Raw genomic sequence first — 21,333 nt, forward strand, 5'->3', positions numbered from 1 at the left:
AGTATTCCACATCAGAATCTAGTAGTAGATGATACAAATCTTGACAAAGTGTGTTGTTATATTGACGTACGGCGGACGATTCATGGATTGCAACAAGTTGTTTGTGTTCGTGGGCTGCTGGTGAAATAGTTTTTGTTTTTATTGTTGCTGTCGTTTGTTTGTTTGTTTCTATCTAACAGCTGGGCTTATGATTTTATGCATTTGGCCGTTTTCGTTTCATTTCAAGTTCCGCCATTAAATTTTAGACAGCCATTTTCTGTTTTCGCGGCGACTCACACTCAGTAGTGTTTTTTCCTTAACTCTTTAAAAACTCATGACTCGGGTTATGGGATTTTCTGCATGCATGTGCTGATCCCGTGCGCCTAGAACGGTACGGTGGAGTGATGGCCTAGAGGTAACGCGTCCGCCTAGGAAGCGAGAGAATCTGAGCGCGCTGGGTCGAATCACGGTTCAGCAGCCGATATTTTCTCCCCCTCCACTAGACCTTGAGTGGTGGTCTGGATGCTAGTCATTCGGAGGAGACGATAAACCGAGGTCCCGTGTGCAGCATGCACTTAGCGCACGTAAAAGAACTCACGGCAACAAAAGGGTTGTTTGTTCCTGGCAAAATTCTGTAGAAAAATCCACTTCGATAGGAAAAACAAATAAAACTGCACGCAGGAAAAAAAAAAAAAAAAAAAAAAGGTGGTGCTGTAGAAAAGCGACGCGCTCTCCCTGGGGAGTGCGGCCCGAATTTCACACAGATAAATCTGTTGTGAAAAAAAAAAGAAATACAAATAACAAACAAAAAACAAATATACCTCCTGTCATCAGAGATTGAAAAAATGTGTCCACTTCAAATTACCACCGAGATTCGAACTTCATATATCTCGCTGGTGGGAACCCGTGTCGATGCACTGGCCATTTGTCAGACAATCTGCGAACAGTTTATGTTTGTAAGAACAGGAGATGGAAGCGCCGAGACAGGGTCGGCTCTGTGTGAGACTTGTGATCCAGTGTTCACCAGTGATCGGGGTTCGAGGCCCCGTTTCGGCATGGTGCTGTGTCCCCGGGGAGGGCGCTTTACTCCGATTTTCCTCACTCTGCCTTGGTGAGACTGGGTACGTGACTTCAGTCTGGAAAGGTGTAAACGACGGAAGGAGAAGGTTGGTCCCAGCTTCATATGCCGAGCTATGGACTCTGCATGTTGCTGTGAATTCACCGCCTCGAAGGCCGTTAACCCTTTCACCGCCAAGCTCGCATTTATGCACAGGCGTGGTAGAGGACCCATGTCACTGAAAGGTGACCATTCATTGGTCTGTTATCAATGAACCTACTGCTCTTAATGTTCGGTGGTAGGATAGGCTACATTTTCTATACATCGCAGGGGGGGAATCCCCAGCTGTTCTTAGCCACTGTCTTTTCTGTGTTTATACCACAAAGGGATTTTGTCCTCTAAATTGACTGGCGGTGAAAGGGTTAATGGTTATATATCATGGGACCTTTAGCCCTTAAGAAAATGGAGATAACTTTTAACGCAGCCAGGGGCACTAATCCATTATGGGCTTGAATGTCTTTGTGAGGGTGACAGAATAGGGACGACAAGGTTTGCGGGCGGGGAGGGTGGACTGGAAATCTGATGTATTTCTCTGGCATAATGACACTTCCTGCCATTGTTTGGCTTTTGCATGATATCAGCCGAGGCAGTATATACTCCTCTGCTTACTCAGGTAAATGTCTTCAGTTGTGATATCCTTTCGTGTTACACACGGCGTGAATTTTAACATTGATCAAATTGTTAATATCAAAGGCGGACTGACACCCATCATCTCCAGACAAGGCGCTTGTGATATTTACTGTAAAAGGTTTACATCATTCATACACATGCTTTCATGCACGACACACCATAGACAAAAAGCGCGTGCACACAAACACGGAGACAAACACTCACGAAGACGCACGCGCGCGCGCGCGCACACACACACACACACACACACACACACACACAGAGCAAAGTTTCAAGAAGTATATGAGTCAGTAAGATGGTCGGCAGAACGGGTGCAGTGGCTGACTGGTTGGAGCGCTTGATTCTCAACTGAGTTTCCAGGGTTCGATTCCCGGTTGGGTGCAGGTGCTGGGTGAAGGGTGGAGATTTTTACCGACCCTCCAGGTCATCGAGTGTGTGACATGTCATGTTGATGTTGATCGTGTAATGGAAAGAAGCAAAGAAGAAGAACGGAAGAGGTATATTTCTAGGGACTTTTTTTTTTTTTTTTTAACTGAACTGGCTATTCACGTGACAGTTTGTTCCACACTACAGGCCCAAGGTAGTAAAAAGAACGCTAATTTTGTGTGATTTTTTTTTTTTTTTTTTCGACGAAATGTCTGCTATTTTACATGAGATTGCACCTTACACCTTCCATCCAAAACAATGAAATGGATAAAGCAAATGAATGAATAAATGTGTGTGTGAGAGAGAGACGGAGAGAGAGAAGGAGAAAGGAGGGGGTAATGGGAGGATGGTGGTGAATGACATGTCATTCAAAAAACCAATCCAAAACCTTGGGTAATTATTATTATTATTAGACATCTCTCCTGTCTTGTTTAATTAACCATGCATGGACCTTTACAATCAGTGCGAATGGGTCTGAAGATTCGATGCATTTATATATTATTTGTCTTCTCATTTTGCTTTCGGCTTAAAATATGTTTTTGTAATGTAACGCCGCTGTTGATATCGATAGGAAAGGTGATGTTTTCACGTGCATTTTCCACTGTTCTGTTTGAAACATACAATCTTGTCATGAGTGCCTTTAAAGATATAGTGTATGAATTTCTCAGAGTGTTTTCTGTAACGCGTCATAGTTTTGCTATGATCGCTTTTAACAATATATAAACATTCTTATTGGAGATTGTTCTTTAACACACCATAGTCTTATTATAATTGCCTTTAACAAAAAGGCTATTTCTCATTGGAGATTTTCTTTGAATCACCATAGTCTTGTTATAATTGTCTTCAACAATAAAGTATATTTTTTCAAAGAATATTTTCTTTGGCACACAGGTATATTATAGTCTTGTTATGCGTGCCTTTAATAATAAAGTATACTTCTCATTGGAGATATTTTCTTTGCCGTATTATAGTCTTGTTATGAGTGCCTTTGATAATGAAGTGTATTTATCATGGGATATTTTCTTTGACACATATCATGGTCTTGTTATGAATGCCCTTAACAATAAAGTATATTTCTCACAGACTGTGTCCTTTAACGCATTACATATTTGTTATGAGTGCTTTCTTTGACGCATTATAGGCTTTGTTATAGGTGTCTTTAATAAAAAAAATAAAAAAAGTATACTTGTTATAGGCGTCTTTAATAACAAAGTATACTTCTCGTCATTATTTTCTTTGACGCATTATAGGCTTTGTTATAGGTGTCTTTAATAATAAAAAAAAGTATACTTGTTATAGGTGTCTTTAATAACAAAGTATACTTCTCGTCATTATTTTCTTTGACGCATTATAGGCTTTGTTATAGGTGTCTTTAATAACAAAGTATACTTCTCGTCATTATTTTCTTTGACGCATTATAGGCTTTGTTATAGGTGTCTTTAATAATAAAGTATACTTCTCGTCATTATTTTCTTTGACGCATGACAGTTTTGTTACGAGTGCTGTATTTGACGCATTATAGTCACGTTATGAGTGCATTTAATAATAAAGTATATTATTCCCCATTGAATATTTTCTTTAACGCATTGGTCTAGTTTTGAGTGCCTCTAATAATCATTTGATATAGTCTTGTTGCGAGTGCCTTTAAAAGTTTTATAGTATTTTCTCTTTCTTGAGTCGGTTTAGAATGACTCGAAGCATGATTTTGCTCGTGTGGCTAATAAGACTGATTGTCCTGTAATTCTGGCATTGGCGGAGATTCCCCTTTTTTGGTATGGGGATGATGAGCGACCGAGTTCATTCTGAGGGCCACTGTTTTGTCTCCCAGATCTTTTGACAGATTGCTGTTACAATTGTGACCAGCTCATTCCCTCCGTGTTTGAGCAGCTCTGCCGGAATGTTGTCTGCTCCAGGTGACTTTCCTGCTGGTAGACTGCGTACAGCTTCTTCCACTTCTTCCCTCAACACTGGCAGGGGTGAAGGTTCCCTTGATGGTGTTATGTCTCTGTCAATCAAACTGTCATCTGGTTGTATGGGATAGTTGTATAATTCTTGACAGTATTGTGTCCATCTGTTCAGAACAGCGGAGCTTTCTGTCAGTAGCTCGCCTGAGGTATCCTCAATGACAGACGATTTGTTCTGCTGCGTCTTGGTGAGTTTCTTCAGTGTGGCATAGGCAAATTTGCTGTTTCCTCCTTCCATTCCTTTTTCGATCTTCTCACACTGGTCGTTGATCCATTGTTCTTTGGCTTCTTCCATCTTTTTTCTCACAAGTTTATTGGTTTCACGATACTGTGCGGCTTCGTTAGGGCTAGTGTTTTTCGTCTTCTTCAGGGATCTTCTCTTATCACACAGGTCAAGGATGTCGTTAGAGATCCATGGCTGGTGTTTCTTCCTCTGTCGCCCCAGTACCTCTTCAGCTGTTTCACGGACTGCCTCATTGAAGGTGTTGGTGAGGTCGTTGATGTTGTTATCCAGAAGGCTGGATAGCGATCGCAACATCAGCAATGGCTAAGCTCAGCAAGATTTGGAAGAGCAGAGAGATCAGCTTTCCAACAAAGATCAAACTGTACCGATCCCTGGTGCTATCCATACTGCTGAATGGATGTGAAAGTTGGACTTTAACAGCAGAGACTACTAGGAAAGTCCAGACGTTTGAGACAAAATGCTTCAGACGATTGCTTGGAATCTCATGGAAGGACAGAAAGACCAATGACTTTGTCAAGAGCCAAATAACTATGCTAGCGGGTCCACTGGAACCACTCTTAGCAGTGGTCAAAAGGAGGAAGCTGTCATGGTTCGGGCATATGACACGCCACAATTCACTGTAAAAGACAGTTCTACAGGGAACGCTAGAGGGTGGTAGGCGAAGAGGGAGGCAAGCCAAATGCTGGATGGACAACATCAAGGAATGGACCAATATGGATAGCGCTACGCTGATTCGACAGGCAGAAGATAGAACCGGATGGCGTCGTCTGACTACGGAATCGTCCCTCATGTCTCCTCTACGCCCATCCCGGGCAGGAGAATGAATGAATGAAAAGTATTTTCTCATTGGAGGTATTTCGTTTGACACATTATCATGTGACGATTCCCTTTAATAACTAAACCATATATTTCGCATTGGAGGGGAGTCCAGTTTATGTCTTCTTGAAGCTCATATAACAGTCTAGTTATATGCAGGGACATTTAGGGTTTTTCAATAACGTTACACACAAACACACTATACTTCACTCCTCTTCTTCTTCGTTATTGTTGTTGTTGTTGTTATCATCATTATCATAATGATCATTATGTTGATGATGACGATGATGATCACTATTATTATCATCCGCTATCTAGATGTGTGTGTGTGTGTGTGTGTGTGTGTGTGCGATTGCATGCATGCCTGTATGTAGCCTTTTTATGTATGTCTGTCCGTCTGTCTGTATGTATGTTCCTGTATGTATGTATGCAAGTATGTAGCCTATAGATGTATGTGTTATGTATGTATGTATGTATGTATGTACATGTGTGTGTGAGTGTGTGCGCGCGCGCACGCGCATGCTTGCAATTTGTCCATGTCTTTAAACGAAATGTTTTGACGGGTTCAATGCGCGTGTTAAGTCCATTCTATTTGCGTTATGTTAATTTTTCCCCTGCAGCATTTGATAGGCTCTCGAGATCTAACTGCATTGGATATATGTATGCATACGTCAGGCATATGGGTCAGTGTACACGTTTCGACGAGGTCCTTAAAAAATGAAACTCTCTCTCTCTCTCTCTCTCTCTGCACACACACACACACACACACACACACACACACACACACTACAACTTGACACACACACACACACACACACACACACACACTACAACTTGACATCCAGTTAGATTTACATGAATTCATTAGTTGTATAGAAAATGTATCTAGAAACCGATTTAAGAAATTACTTATAGATTCATACAACTTGACATCCAGTCAGATCTATATGAATGCATTAGTTGTATAGAAAATATATCTAGAAATCGATTTAAGAAATTACTTATAGATTCAAATAATCAATATTACCAATGTTACCAATGTTGTGTAAACACAAAGAATGCAGCTAATCCCAAACATTTTCTAAATTTGACACCAGCAGCACATTCAAGACAAATTACAAGTCTAATGTACAGAATTCGTTTAAATGCCTTTCGTACAAATTTTTCTAAAAATATAAAATGTATATGCGGTAAGCAAATAACTGTAAGCCATCAACTCATTCATTGTCCGAGCATAAGACAGTTAATTCCAAAAGATGTAGTTGATGACTTTTCTTCCAATATTTCATTAGCCACTGAAAAGATTTTGAATGATTATTCATTGCTTAGAATATTTTCAGAAATTTTAAACTCCAGTCCAGTTGGTATCCTCCTTTGATGTATTATAATTAATGTTGTTATTTATATTTACATTGTTGTAAGTTCATACTTGTTGATATGCTTATTCATATTCTCCTTCCCATGACACCTCATTCAATACACACCACAATCTATTTAGACTTTTTCTTATAATATACTTTTCCTCTGATACATAACATGAACACTTTTTTTTTACACTAATATTCACATGCATTCCCTTTCCTTTATCCACTGCTTTACTCCTTTCCGTCTAAAAACACTTATAGTGAATAGACGTTAAACTGAAGAAAACACACACACACACACATATATATATATATATATATAGAGAGAGAGAGAGAGAGAGAGAGAGAGAGAGAGAATTTAATTTTTTTTTGTATTTATGCCTATACGTGGAAGAATACTACTACAAGTTACATAAATCATTCATGACCACTCTTTCTCAACACCCCACGCCCCCCCATTTATAATTTTGTTTTCAGTTTTCTGTTCATTCATTTATTTATTTGTTGTTTTCTTCATCAATCTAGCCAGTTAGGTAGCTAGTAAGTTCGTTAGCTAGATGTTAGTTAGTCAGCTAGTTAGTTCGTAAGTAAGTTACTTAGATTTTTGTTTTCAGTCGGTGATTTCCATGGACAAACAACTTTTGCTTTCTTCATTCTCTCTTCAAGCGATTATACGTTTATATAACCAGCAATGTTGTGATGCATTTTAGTTATGCTCTTTCCTGGTTATCTAAGACATTCTTGTGATGCTATATATCTACGTGTTTTTTTTGTTGGTTTTTTTTGTTTGGGTTTTTTGTTTGTTTTTTTTTTGTTTTGTTTTTTGTGTTTTTTTAAACGTGTTATCTTGAAATGTGGCTGGTGCCACCGTTTTTAAATAAACATTTTCTCTTCGTTAAATGAATGTTTCGTTTTTGCTCTCTCTATGGATGATACAAAACACACACACACACACACACACACACAAGTGAGAGAAGAAAAATCATACATGATCACATGCGCATGAGGAAAAGAGAGGACGCATGCTCCCCCCCAGCCATACACACATACACACACAAATCATATGCCCCCCCCCCCTCCCCACACACACAAAAATGCATGTGCCAACACAAAATTAATCAGCCCACACTAACACAACAAAACAAATATAACAAACCTTTGTGTGTACATTTCTGTTTATTTTCTCATATTCACCAAATACACTGGCACAGATCCAGTTAATTCAACAGCAAACAACAATATATTAGCAACATAACCAATGATACCAAAAAAATGTTGTCTGACCTTCAACAATTATATGGTTTGACTTTGATGACACTGACTGAAAAAGCACCAAGAACAAAAGCAACAATAACAACTACTAAAACAACCAACAAACCTGTAACTACTAGTCCCACATTAAACATACATATGATTATATTGTATCATTACGATATGATAAACAGTACCCACTTACATCACTAAACTAACTGCAGCCACAATGAGCTCTGTAATCGTCATGATTTCACACAGACCACACAAGCACACACACACACACATGATGCTCCTACAACAAATTGCTCTTGTTATAAAACACAAACTCACAACCACACCATGCGAAAGATGAGGCAAGTGTGCACAATGCACATAATAATAATCATAAATATAATAATAATAATAATAATAATAACAGGAGAAGATGGAGAAAGAGGGGATGAAGATATGTTGTTACTGCTAAAATATTCTGCTGATCTGCCTGCACCCACCCAGTCCCCAACCCATCCCCTCCATCCTACCCCCACCTCCCCTAAAAAAAAAAAAAACCCATTGTGCCTGCGACTAATTTGTGTAATTTCTTTTTTCTTTTTTTTTTTTTACAGTTTTTTGTTTTGTTTTTGTTTTGGGGAGGTGGGGGTGGGGGGGGGGGGGTGCGGGTTGTGTTTTTTGTGCATTATATTTCTTCAAAGTCCTGCTGTGATAAGTAACTATTGCACTGCAAACACAAATAAACTGGACTTATGTTTGAATTCAACACACACACACACACACACAAATATATATATATATATATATGTGTGTGTGTATATATATAGAGAGACAGAGACAGAGAGAGAGAGAGAGATTACATAATAAAATATATATATCCTTTTGTGTTCATTCGTTCTTACTTGTTATAGATACTGCTATACATACATATATACATACATACATATATACATATATATATATATATATATGAATGAATCCAAGCCCTTTTGTTTCCATAACAAAGGGGTGAAACGTCAAAACCAGTCGGGTTTGAACATTTACCCTTAAAAAAACTGATTCCGACTGGAGCAGTGGGGGTGGGATTGGGGGGTTGCAAGTTTTAGATTATTTCATTAATGCCCATGCTAGCCATTTTTACAAAGCCACCATAATATTATATTCAAAAGTTCAAGGTTAAAGATCCCACAGCTTTTTACAGTTGAAATCATATCCACCATGTCCAGGGCTCGGCAAAGGAAGGCGGGGCCCAATCCTCTCCCTCCGTCATTTCTGCTTTCAGACACTTCTTCTTCTTCTGAAGTTCGTAAGCTGCAACTCCCACGTTCACTCGTATGTACACAAGTGGGCTTTTACGTGTATGACCGTTTTTAACCCCGCCATGTAGGCAGCCATACTCCGTTTTTGGGGTTTACTTTCAGACACAACGATCAAAGTCAGGTTGGAGGATATCCATTCACACCTGGGTGGAGGGAGGAGGAAAATCTGAGTACAGCGCCTTTCCCCAAGGACACAACACCATGGCCCAAACAGGGTCTCAAACACTGATCGCTGTATCAGCAGTCCAACATATTCTGCTACAGTGCCTCCATTCTCTCTCTCTCTCTATACAGATATATATTTATATTTATATATGTGTGTGTGTGTGTGTGTGTGTGTGTGTGTGTGAGGAAAGCAACATCAGACTCAACACCCAGCCATGAAAGCAAACAAACAAAAGGAAGACAAGTCGAACCTGTCAAACACATTCTTCTTACATCGGAAAACAACTTAGAGATCAACGCAAAGTGCGTTTGTTTTGTGTGTGTGTGTTGCTTTTTCCACTCCAGCCAACCACATAGTATATAAGGTCTGCACACCCCACCACCACCCCCCAAACCCCCCCCCAAAATTGAACATTGTTAAACACAAATCTCTGTCAGATATGAAAAAATACAAAAAAGCAAAACAACACAGTTCATGATCTATCATCTGAACCATTCAACTCCTTAGGGCATTGAAAAATGGGTCGTGCTGAAGATGTCAGCTCTTCTGTTCAATTCAACATCCAAGATTTTTTTTTTTTTTTTTTTTAAATCATAAAAATAATTTTCTTTTTTTTTTTAAACCTGGAAGCCAAACAAAAAATGCACAAGAAATGTAGAAACAGAACATACTGACACACTAGTCACATCAGCGACAGAATTATGTGGATCTCCATTCTGGTAGCATTGTAACCAATGGACTAAAATGATAACTGCTTGTATATACATTACTGTTCAAGCTTGTTAGTAAATAAGTTCACACTTCTTTCACTTCAACATCACTTTACACCCTGTTCATAACTCTGTTCCCTGAACTATGACAGGTGCAAACCATTCATCAAAGATACTGTCTTACATCAGGCATTTGGATATATATATATATATATATATATATATATATATATATATATGTGAAAGACTGAACTATCTTACAACAAACATTTGGCAGATGGATCAAAGATTAAGATTTTTTGTGCACTTCAAAAATATGACTCGGGTATCACAAGACCAAGTACGATTGTCAAGTTTAAGACCAGTTTCAAAAGGGAGCCAATATTATACATGATTCTTTTTTTTGTTCCACTCAAATAGGATACAAAGAATCTGCCTTACAGGGAATGTGAGAGAAGAAAGAAAAAGAAGGAAATAAGGCACCACACATTTGCAGGCACACACACACACACACACACACACACACACACACAAATGACTATCAATGACACTTCAAGTTGAAAAAAAAACAAACCCAACCTTTCACAAACCTGTGTCAATAAAACCAAATTTTGTTTCTGAGCCAACAAAAGCAACGTTTCAAGTTGACATGAAAAAAATGAAAAAAAAATTGTTATAAAAAAATAAAATTAAAAAAAATTGAACAATGTTAAACACAAATCTCTGTCAGATATGAAAAAATACAAAAAAGCAAAACAGACTTTGCCAGTTTCTATGAGCACAGATACTTTTTTTTTTTTTTTAACAGAAAATGTCAAAATGAAGCCAACAACCAAAAAAATTGCAGAAATACAGCTCATGAAAATCTGTGCAAACATTTTCTGAAAAAAAAAAAAAAAAAAAAAAAAAACAGAGGTAAGCAAGCTAACTAAACACAAGAGGAGACAAGACGTTGGATAAAGGGAAGAAGCTCAAGACTCCTGTCAATCAGTTTCAGTTTTTCCAGCATGCGTCACTGCGTTCAGATAAATCCATACACACTACACATCTGCTAGGCAGAAGCCTGACAGCAGCTGAACCCAATGCGCTTAGTCAGGCGTTACACGCATGCATATGTAATTGTGTACCTTTTACAGAGGATTTCTCCTTCACAATTTTGCTGGAGGACGAAACAACTTAGAACTCAACGTTAATTTTAGATTTCAGGAAGACCAGATCTGACCCCTTACCACTTGTCATTAAAGACAAGCAAGTAGAGATCATCAGCAAATTTAAATTTCTTGGACTGATCATTTCCAACGATTTGAAATGGGAGAAAAATATGGAAAAAATAATTGTTAAGAAAGCACAACAGCACCTGTACTTTCTTCGGCGCCTCAAAAAGTTTACAATTAAAAAAGAGATCATGGTTGATTTCTACCGAGCAGTCATTGAAAGTGTGCTAACCTTCACTATTACTGTTTGGTATGGAAACATTTCCAAGACATAAGCTGCAGCCCTTAACAGAATCGTAAAAACTACCACCAAGATTACCAGGGCTGATCTACCTTCTCTCGAAGATATACATAATAAGTGGCTACTCAAAAAAGCAAAATCAATCAGTAGGGACGAATCACATCCAGCTTTTGGAATTTTCGAGATGCTCCCCTCTGGTCCATGGTACAGAAGTATAAGGACGAAAACCAATCGCTTCGCCAATAGCTTTTTCCCCAAAGCAGTCAATGCCCTGTCTCTCGAACAAATCCAGTATGATTAATAGAACTGTGCAATCAACAACCATCTACCTGAAGATCTAGTCATCAGCCCAATCCACATGTAATATGCGGCTTGTGTGTGTGTGTGTGTGTGTGTGTGTGTGTAAGAGAGAGTGTGTGTGTGTGTGTGTGTGTGTAAGAGAATGTGTGTGTGTGCGTGTGTAAGAGAGTGTATGTGTGTGTGTGCATGTTTGTGTGTGTGCTGTGCATGCATGTGTGAGTATGCACAAGTTTTTATTTTGATAATCACTTGAATGTATCCTAATTTCTAGTGTTTCAGTATGATTTTCGATTTATGTTCATACCTTGTTATGTACTATCCCCCCCAATATTCCTTGTGACCCCGGTACACTTGGTAATCAAGACAAATTCTATTCCATTCTATTTATGTTGCCAGTGTTTCTTTTTTCAGTACGCTATGTGCATGCTGAAACAGGACCTAAATTCAACATTTCATAACAAATGACCAGATGCTCTGTTTGATTTTTCTGTTGAAAGACATGATGAGATCGGGATTCTAACCAATACCCTCGCAGATTGTACTGGCAAATAAGCGTCTTAACCACTCTGCCACCTTCCAACATATCACCCTAATCAGTGAACTAATAGTAAACCACTTAATCCAGTAAATGAATTAATAAATGAATCGATCAATCAATCAATTACTAAATGAATGAATGAATGAATGAATGAATTAATGAAAATAAATCCAATTTCAACAATACATAGAGTCCAGCATATCATAAGGTACATTATCAAAATGATAAACAAGAAGTTGAGAATTGGTGGGTCAATTGCTGCAATTCCCATTTTTGCACCTTCGTCCAAAAAAAACCAAGGCGGGGGGGACTTCAAAGAACTCTCCACACAAGCTGCAGCATCATCTGCTCAAACTCTGCTCTGTCAATCTCCGCCACAACAAGCTTCATCCTTTCAGGTTTCATCTCGGATATGATTTGTGATTCACTATAGTGTCTCAACACATTTTAACCACACATTAAGCTCACATTATAATAATGCACATGGGCCAAAGCTGAGGAAAAAAGAATTGCCTTACTGTCCATAAAGTACAGTAAATACAATAATGTCAGACTTTGTTATTTTGGCTAGAATGCATCTTTTATAACAAAGCACAGGATTCTCTGTTGCAGACTAGTTTAAAATCTTTTTTTTTTTTTCTTTATCTTCCATTATAAAATCAGGAAAAAACAGAAGACACCAGTGCTTCATTTTGATATCATAACCCACATGCATAAAAACAACAACAAATAAACACACACAAAAAAAAAAAAAAAAACCACCACAGTGATTTCGTTTGTAAATCAACTTCTACAAATTTGAAAAATATGAATGCTTTTCAATTTCTATAGTAACTTATTGTTTATTGTCAGCTGGTCTATAAGCAACAATAAACAGAAAACTTTTACAAAAATTGAAAAGCATTCATATTTTTCAAACTTTGACACACATCTCTCTCTCTCTCTCTCTCTCTCTCTCCAGAAGTACTGTTAATTTGTTGAACAAACAAGATGATTTGCCACACATTTCAAGCCAAAGGGGGCAAAAGTAAGGTAAACAACACCTGTGCAATCCATAAAAGCAAAATATCAAAAGAAAATATATTGTAAGAAAAAAGATGATATCCCCAATAGCTAGAGAAGTAAACAATCACAAAACAATTTTATGTCAATGAAGCAAAAAAACAAAAAACAAAAAAACCCTGACCATGAGAATTTGATCACAGTCCAATAGAAATATATCTATAGATATTTAAAAATGAAATATATATATAATCATGACAAACGAGTTTTAAGAAATACAATCCAGATATTTTAAAAATATCAGAAGCCTGATAATGTTTGGGTTCCATAGGGGATGCTCCAATTCACATCGCTTATCTACGAAGTGCGCACGCACATACACGCACGCACACACACACACATCTGAAGTCCAAAAACAAAACATTCTCTCAAATTTGTGTAAACACAACTGATGATAAGGCACAATGGTTGATACAGAGAAAGGTGTGTGCTTTCTGTCACGACAACTGGACATTCTCAATATGCCCACAGATCAGGCACAAATGTGTGGTGCATAACTCATTATTACATAACTTGATCAACTATCTTTCTAAATGCTGCCCACGTTCGTTTTATTTATTTATAGTCTGTTCATCTCAGATGATGATATTAGACTGAATGCTGCCCACCTGAACACAGACATACCTACCCCACAACCTATCAATACTATAGCCCCCCAAACTATGGAACAAACCAAAATTATCAGTAACACTACACATATGCTTGCACTCATAATGTAGCACACATAAAGACTCCTCCCCCTACAAAAGACTGAGCTTGGCGCACAGCAAAAGACGACACTCGAGCTGATTTTTCCATCATCTTTGTCACTGCTTAAAGTCTTTTTATTCTATCACAATCATATTCATGTTCTTCCTTGTCGCCATGCAATTTTACCGATTCATTCTGTGGCCTTTATAAATTTCAAGTTCTGAGAAAATGTTGGCGCATGCACGTCTAAGCTGACATTGCGATCATCTGAAGGCTTTTTATACTTTCATAATGTGGTGACATTTTACTTGGTTTTCCAGAACAAGTACAGATGGTAGGCATGTCTATGAACACTACTGAATTTTATGCACTATCCCAGAGATAAAGCAGAAATATCTCCAGTCTGAAATATAAAAAATATACAGCACTACTTTTACCAAACTCATCACAAAATAATCAACAACAGAAAAAAAGAAAAGCTAAATCTATTTAAAAAATTTAAAAAATTAAAAGGCTAACAGTACATCAATATATGCAACAAAATTCAACTCTGAAAAAGGCACACACACACACACACACACACACACACACACACACACAACAATGTTAAACATTAGCCATCAGTTCATATCACATGTCACAGTTATTACAGTTCATCTGAAAAAGAAACAATATCAAATGCCTTGTAATCAATATGTCAGTGTCAACAATGGCCCTTCCTGTACATGTCCTACACACATATTCAATAATGTCCTTCAGTAAATACAATGGGTGTCCTGAGAATCATTAATGCTTCATTCGGATATGTCATTTTTGTCATGATGATGTCAGTCAGATAAATAAAAAATTGTCATATATCTGTGGAACTCTCTATGTCATTCTATCTATGTCATTCTAGCATCACTCACAGTCAGTAACTATCTATGCCATTCTAGCATCACTCACAGTCAGGAAATATCTATGTCATTCTACCATCCCTGGATCCATTCCCAAAACAGAACTTGATCAGAACAGGTGGAAGTGTGTAGCCTTGGTTAAACCCTTTACTGCTAAAGCTTGGTAAACTGAAATCGGTGTGGAATGAGGTTTTAGTGCAGTTCATGTCATCCTGATTCATATACTCTCTTGACGGGCGCAATAGCAGAGTGGTTAAAGCATTGGACTTTCAATCTGAGGGTCCTGGGTTCGAATCTTGGTAACGGCGCCTGGTGGGTAAAGGGTGGAGATTTTTCCGATCTCCCAGGTCAACATATGTGCAGACCTGCCAGTGCCTGAACCCCCTTTATGTGTATACGCAAGCAGAAGATCAAATACATACGTTAAAGAACCTGTAATCCATGTCAGCTTTCGGTGGGTTATGGAAACAAGAACATACCCAGCATGCACATCCCTGAAAGCAGAGTATGGATGCCTACATGGTGGGGTAAAAATGGTCATACACGTAAAAGCCCATTCGTGTACATACAAGTGAACATGGGAGTTACAGCCTATGAACGCATAAGAAGTCCATCCTCCGGAGTGAGTTGAAAGGCTTCAAATCAACAGACTGCTGTCAGTGTAGTCATGGACATGCAGGGGGCAGCACAGATTTCATCATGTAAGTAAAATTGTGCGCTCAGAAATATAAAAGCATGGTCTGTCATGGTTTGAAAACATATAAAACAATTTTATTGAACAATACAATCACACAAATTGTCGGTGATGACTTTGAGACTGAAAATTTGTACGCAGGTCAGGTCAGTTTAAAAAGGTCATACATATATATAGATATATATATAGATATATATATAGATATATAGAGAGAGAGAGAGAAAGAGAGAGAGAGAGAGAGAGAGAAAGAGAGAGAATTTCTTGAACAGTTAGGACAAACAATATTTCAGTTACAAAATCAGAGTGAACAAATCCACCAGTCGACTGTTGTAGCTAGCCTAAGGGTTCAATGTCCGGCTTTTATCAGAGACTGACACAGGCTTACAGTCGGGTCAGCAGCAAAGTGACAGCTGCATGACCAGTGGTTTCTCCACGTCAAACAGATTTCATTTTACAGCTCAGTCTTTTGTGAAGGACTATGACTCTCAAAACAGGAGGCAAGACTGCACCGGCTCTCCGTGCTGCAGGTTTGGGGCCTAGTTGGTCTTTGGGGAACCATCCTAACACCAGCTGTCTTAAAGCCTTTTTGGCTGAATGAGTGGGGATGTAACTTGAGCAAGACACTTTCCTGTGTAGTCAAATTCTAGCCCAGATTGTCATGAGAGCAGTTGCCTCCTCTGCTGTTCTGATGATGACAGATACAACCAACCATCGTACATTCAAGACTGAGGAGTGAGGTGTGCCACACACTAACCCTCAACATAGAAAAAAAAATATGATTCACACACAGCCGTTACAGCTGTAAAACTGTACAACAGTAAAATGTCCGTAATTCATGATATAAGCTCCAGGCAAAAAAAACAACAACAAAGATGGCAGTAAACACTGTTTTGAAACAACAACAGCAAAAAACAAAACAAAAACCCCTGTAAATTATGCAGGAGAGAAATGCAGAATGCCTTCGTTGATCAGAAGAAAAAAGTTCTGGTACAAAAGTGCTTGTTCTGCTTTTTTCTTTCTTATACTGTTTGTCATTGGAAACCAGTTTTGGTCCATTAGGTACAAGAAGAAATGGTTAGATACTGAAAGAAATGGTAAAATACCGACTGAAATGATTAGGTATTGAATGTGATTCTGAACGAAATGTTTCAGATGATGAGTAAAATGTTAAAAGTCAGATAATGCTTGATATGGTAATATTCTGATCAAAATGATTAAATGCTGAAAGAAATCATTAAACTCTCAACAGAAAAAAGGTTCAAACCTTTTTTTCCCCTTTACTGTCTGGCATCCTCAAAGATATATGATTTCTGTGGACCATTAGTATTACATGATGGAGACAAAACTTTTCCATCAGTCATGGAAACAATATTCAACAAAAATGTGTCATTTTTTACCTGTTTAAAAAACATTTAACATAAATGTGTCATTTTCTAACGGTCATGGAAACAATGTTCAACATAAATGTGTCATTTTCTACCTGTTAAATCGTCATGGAAACAATATTCAACATAAATGTGTCATTTTCTACCTGTTCCATCAGTCACGGAAACAACATTCAACATAAATGTGTCATTTTCTAACAGTCATGGAAACAATATTCAACATAAATGTGTCATTTTCTACCTGTTCAATCGTCATGGAAACAATATTTAACATAAATGTGTCATTTTCTAACCGTTCCATCAGTCATGGAAACAATATTCAACATAAATGTGTCATTTTCTACCTGTTAAATCGTCATGGAAACAATATTCAACATAAATGTGTCATTTTCTACCTGTTCAATCGTCATGGAAACAATATTCAACATAAATGTGTCATTTTCTAACCGTTCCATCAGTCATGGAAACAATATTCAACATAAATGTGTCATTTTCTAACCGTTCCATCAGTCATGGAAACGATATTCAACATAAATATGTCATTTTCTAACCATTCAATCGTCATGGAAACAATATTCAATGTACATGTGTCATTTTCTAACCTATCTGCTTCAAAGGAATCATTCCAAAATGGTGAGCCGGAGTAGTTGGCTCTTCTTCTGGCCGCTTGTTCAAGGGTAGTCATTCCGCAAGTAATTTTCCAGTTTCAGTTTCTCAAGGAGGCATCACTGTGTTCAGACAAATCCACATATGCTACACCACATCTGCTACGCAGATGCCTGACCAGCTACATAACCCAACAAGCTCTTGCTTAGGCCTTGAGTTCATGCAGTCATACATTAGTGTACCTATCAGACTGGATTTCTTCTTCAAAATTTCGCCACAGGACAACACCTGTGTTGCCATGGGTTCTTTTTCAATGCGCTAATTGCGTGCTGAACACAGGACTTCAGTTTATCATCTCATCCAAATCAGCAGACACTTAGTTTGATTTTCCAGTCAAACTTGGGAGAAAATTCAAGGCCAGGATTCGAACCCAAGAGCCTCAACGGACACTGTTTTGTCAGATAAGCATCAAAACCATTCTGCCACCTTCCTTTTTTTTTCTTCTCCAAACTATATATATATATATATATATATATATATATATATATATATATATATATATATATGATAGTCAGTCGTGTCCGACTATGACCATCAGAACAGCAGAGGAGGCAACTGCTGTTCCGACTATTTCGGCTAGAATTTGATTATAGTGGAGAGTGTCTTGCCCAAGTACATCCCCACTCTCTCGGCCAAGAGGGTTTTAGGACAGTCGGTGTTGGGATGGTTCCCAAAGGCCAACTAGCCCACAAGGCTGCAGTGCAGTTTTGCCTCCTAGTTTGAGAGTTATAGTCCTTCACAAAAGAATAAGCTGTAAATGGTTTCCCATTGACTGGAGAAACCATTGATAATACAGCTCTCACTTTGCTGTTGGCCCAAATGTAAACTTATGTCAATCTGTGATATAAGAGGCTACCTAAACAGATGATAAACTTACAGCTGTGTATTTCCATTCCATGGAAACAATATTCAACAAAACCATCAAAACCATCAACCCACAGATGCTTTTTTTCCAGCAATCATATTCAACATGTCAATATTCAACCAAACCATCAACCAACAGACACATTTTTCCGTCGGTCATTGAAACAGTATACAACAAAACATCAACTTACATACGCATTTTCCCCCCAGTCATTGAAACAATATCTAATAATCAAATAACAGATGCATTTTTCTGTCAGTCAAGAAAAAAGTAATCAAAAATAAACAATGCATAGACCAAGAAAATAATACTGATTGAAAAAAAACAAAAAACCCATGGTACTTCTGCCATCAAAACGAAGAAAAATTATTAATTCAAAATATGATAAAACATTAAAAGAATTACACATATGCTTTCAAACAAAAAAGAAAAGAAAAAGAAGCTGCTATTCATAACAAGTATAGACATCATACACTGAATAATTTTCAATGCCTGTAACTATGACTCACATCATATCATGTTGCCTTTTCTCAAGCCAACCACAAAAGGAGCCATGATTCACATATAATTATGAATTCACCAAAAAACACCGACACACCAGCACAAACATGCTCCAAGCGTTTTCAATAGAATTGCAGTCATTTTTAATTCCTGAGGGAAGGCACGTGCACACAGAAGCAACAAAGAGAAAACACACACACACACACACACACACAATGTACACACACACACACACACGTGCATACACACATGTGCACACACACAAGCACACCTGTGCACACACACACAGAAAACCCAAAGAAAACTGACATGACCTCAAGTGATCCCCATGAGATGGGGCTTTTTTGTGTTTTGTTTTTTTTTTTTTTTGATGTTGGTTTGGGTTTTTTTTGCCTGTGGCCAGCTCCTACCCAGAGCTAGGTGTGCCATGGGCTCAGATGGTGGGGAAGTCTGGAACCACACAATCAAGGGTCATCCACTTCACATGCCCATCTTCCAAAAGTACTGCCCATGTTTCCTGACCAACACTGCAAATTTCTCTATCTCTGAGCCTAGCAGACGCTGGGATATGTTATGAGAGTACAGCCTTGTTGAATAAACCCCAAACCTGAACAGGACGCCACCACAGGAGCATCATCACCCCCCGATCAAAATTCATCAGTATTGAAGTATAGAAATCAAAGTGTCCAAAATTCTGGCCACCCCCCCTCCCTCCCTCCCCCCCGAAAAAAAACCCACAACCAAACAACAACAAAACAAAACAAAAATGAAGATAAGCATTTTCTAAATAGCTGTTATTTCTAAATTCCCACAGAAGAATCGTCATGACCTCCATCAACATTCATCATTGTTGAAATAGGGAAACCATATATCTTGAAATATAGATAACAAAATATCCCAGGCACGCCCCCCTCCCCTACCTGATGACCTTATGTGGACGGCCTGGCCGCTACTTTGGCTTTCTTCTGCAGGTAGCGCCAGATGTAGATGGGGTGGATGTAGGAGATTAGCATCAGCACCAGCAGGAACACATTGATCTGGAACACAGTTTCAGTTTCAGTTTCAAGAAGGTGCCAGAGCGTGTGAAATGATCCATACACGCTACACCACATCTGCTGTAATAAAAATAGAAGAAGTGAAATGAAATAAAATAAAATAAAGCAACAGGTTCTTGACCTTCGCATAAACTGAATGCACTGATCAGGTCTTGAAAGTCTACCCTAGGTCTGAAACGCACACAGACACACGTCACTACCGTGACACAACAGCTGCATTCAAACATCCAGTGATATCAACAAGAACAAGAGAGGCAAGGCCTTCAAGACTCACTTGTGACTTGCACTTACTACAACAACTGAATCAAAACACACAAAAAATCAATTGCAAAACAACAGTCATGTGCATCTCCCAACATAGAAAATATAGACCACACAAAGTTGTGTTGGATTTCACATTGTTGTTTTTTTTGTTTGTTTTTTTTCACTTTTTTTTTTTTTACAAAATTATAGTCACAAAGGAAAAAAATGATTTCTAACTCACACTTGCTTTTGTTTAAATGAAAGAGGAAATGCACGTAAGTGTGACCAACATACAGACACACACAAGATAGATAATAAAGTTAAGTTACAATATTGTATAAATATATAAGATGTAACTGAACTTTTTGTTAAACTATTATGTAATGCATTATAAGCTTAATCATAGAGAAAACAATTAATATAATGTGAAAAAAACTCAATATGGGTATTAACAATATGCCTGTGTGCTTTATGATTACAATTAGTATTAGAAAAAAATTACATTCACAACACATTTTCAACATATTACAGATTTTTGTGATAAACCTGATTGAGTAAGACCCAACACACACACACACACACACGCGCGCGCGCGCGCACACACACACTTACTTCATAATCTAGACCATTTTTAAAACAGTCACTCTTTTTCTGATGTAAACTTCAAAGTCATACATACATGCATTTGAGGATGCAGCTGCATTACATGCTCACACATGAAAATAAAAATTCAAATGATAAATATAGGTCAGTTACATTTTATTCATGTATTATATAAATACATAAGATGTAACTGAACAGTCAGCTTTTTTACTATGTATGAAAAACAAAAACTGTTAATTACATAATTATAAACTTATAATTCATTTAATAAATATCTATGTATCCTCATGTATAAAGATTTTTTTTCTCTGTGTGTGTGTGTGTGTGTGTGTGTGTGTGTGTGTGATGCACCTCTAATTCAGTAAATACATTCCACATTTGAACTATTCTGTTTTCAAAA

General features: G+C 37.8%; 1 protein-coding gene across 1 annotated transcript in view; it reads right to left on the minus strand.

Annotated features, from left to right (window-relative positions):
- Positions 1 to 11,846: 11,846 nt before the first annotated feature.
- LOC143274638 (equilibrative nucleobase transporter 1-like) overlaps positions 11,847 to 21,333 on the minus strand; it is a 56,231-nt gene continuing 46,744 nt past the window's right edge. The window contains 1 exon segment of the mRNA XM_076578511.1: positions 11,847 to 20,069. Coding sequence (XP_076434626.1) covers positions 19,962 to 20,069 — 108 coding nt within the window. The 3' untranslated portion in view covers positions 11,847 to 19,961.

This window comes from Babylonia areolata, chromosome 29, assembly GCF_041734735.1.
Source record: "Babylonia areolata isolate BAREFJ2019XMU chromosome 29, ASM4173473v1, whole genome shotgun sequence".
In the NCBI taxonomy this organism is placed as follows: Eukaryota; Metazoa; Mollusca; class Gastropoda; order Neogastropoda; family Buccinidae; genus Babylonia; species Babylonia areolata.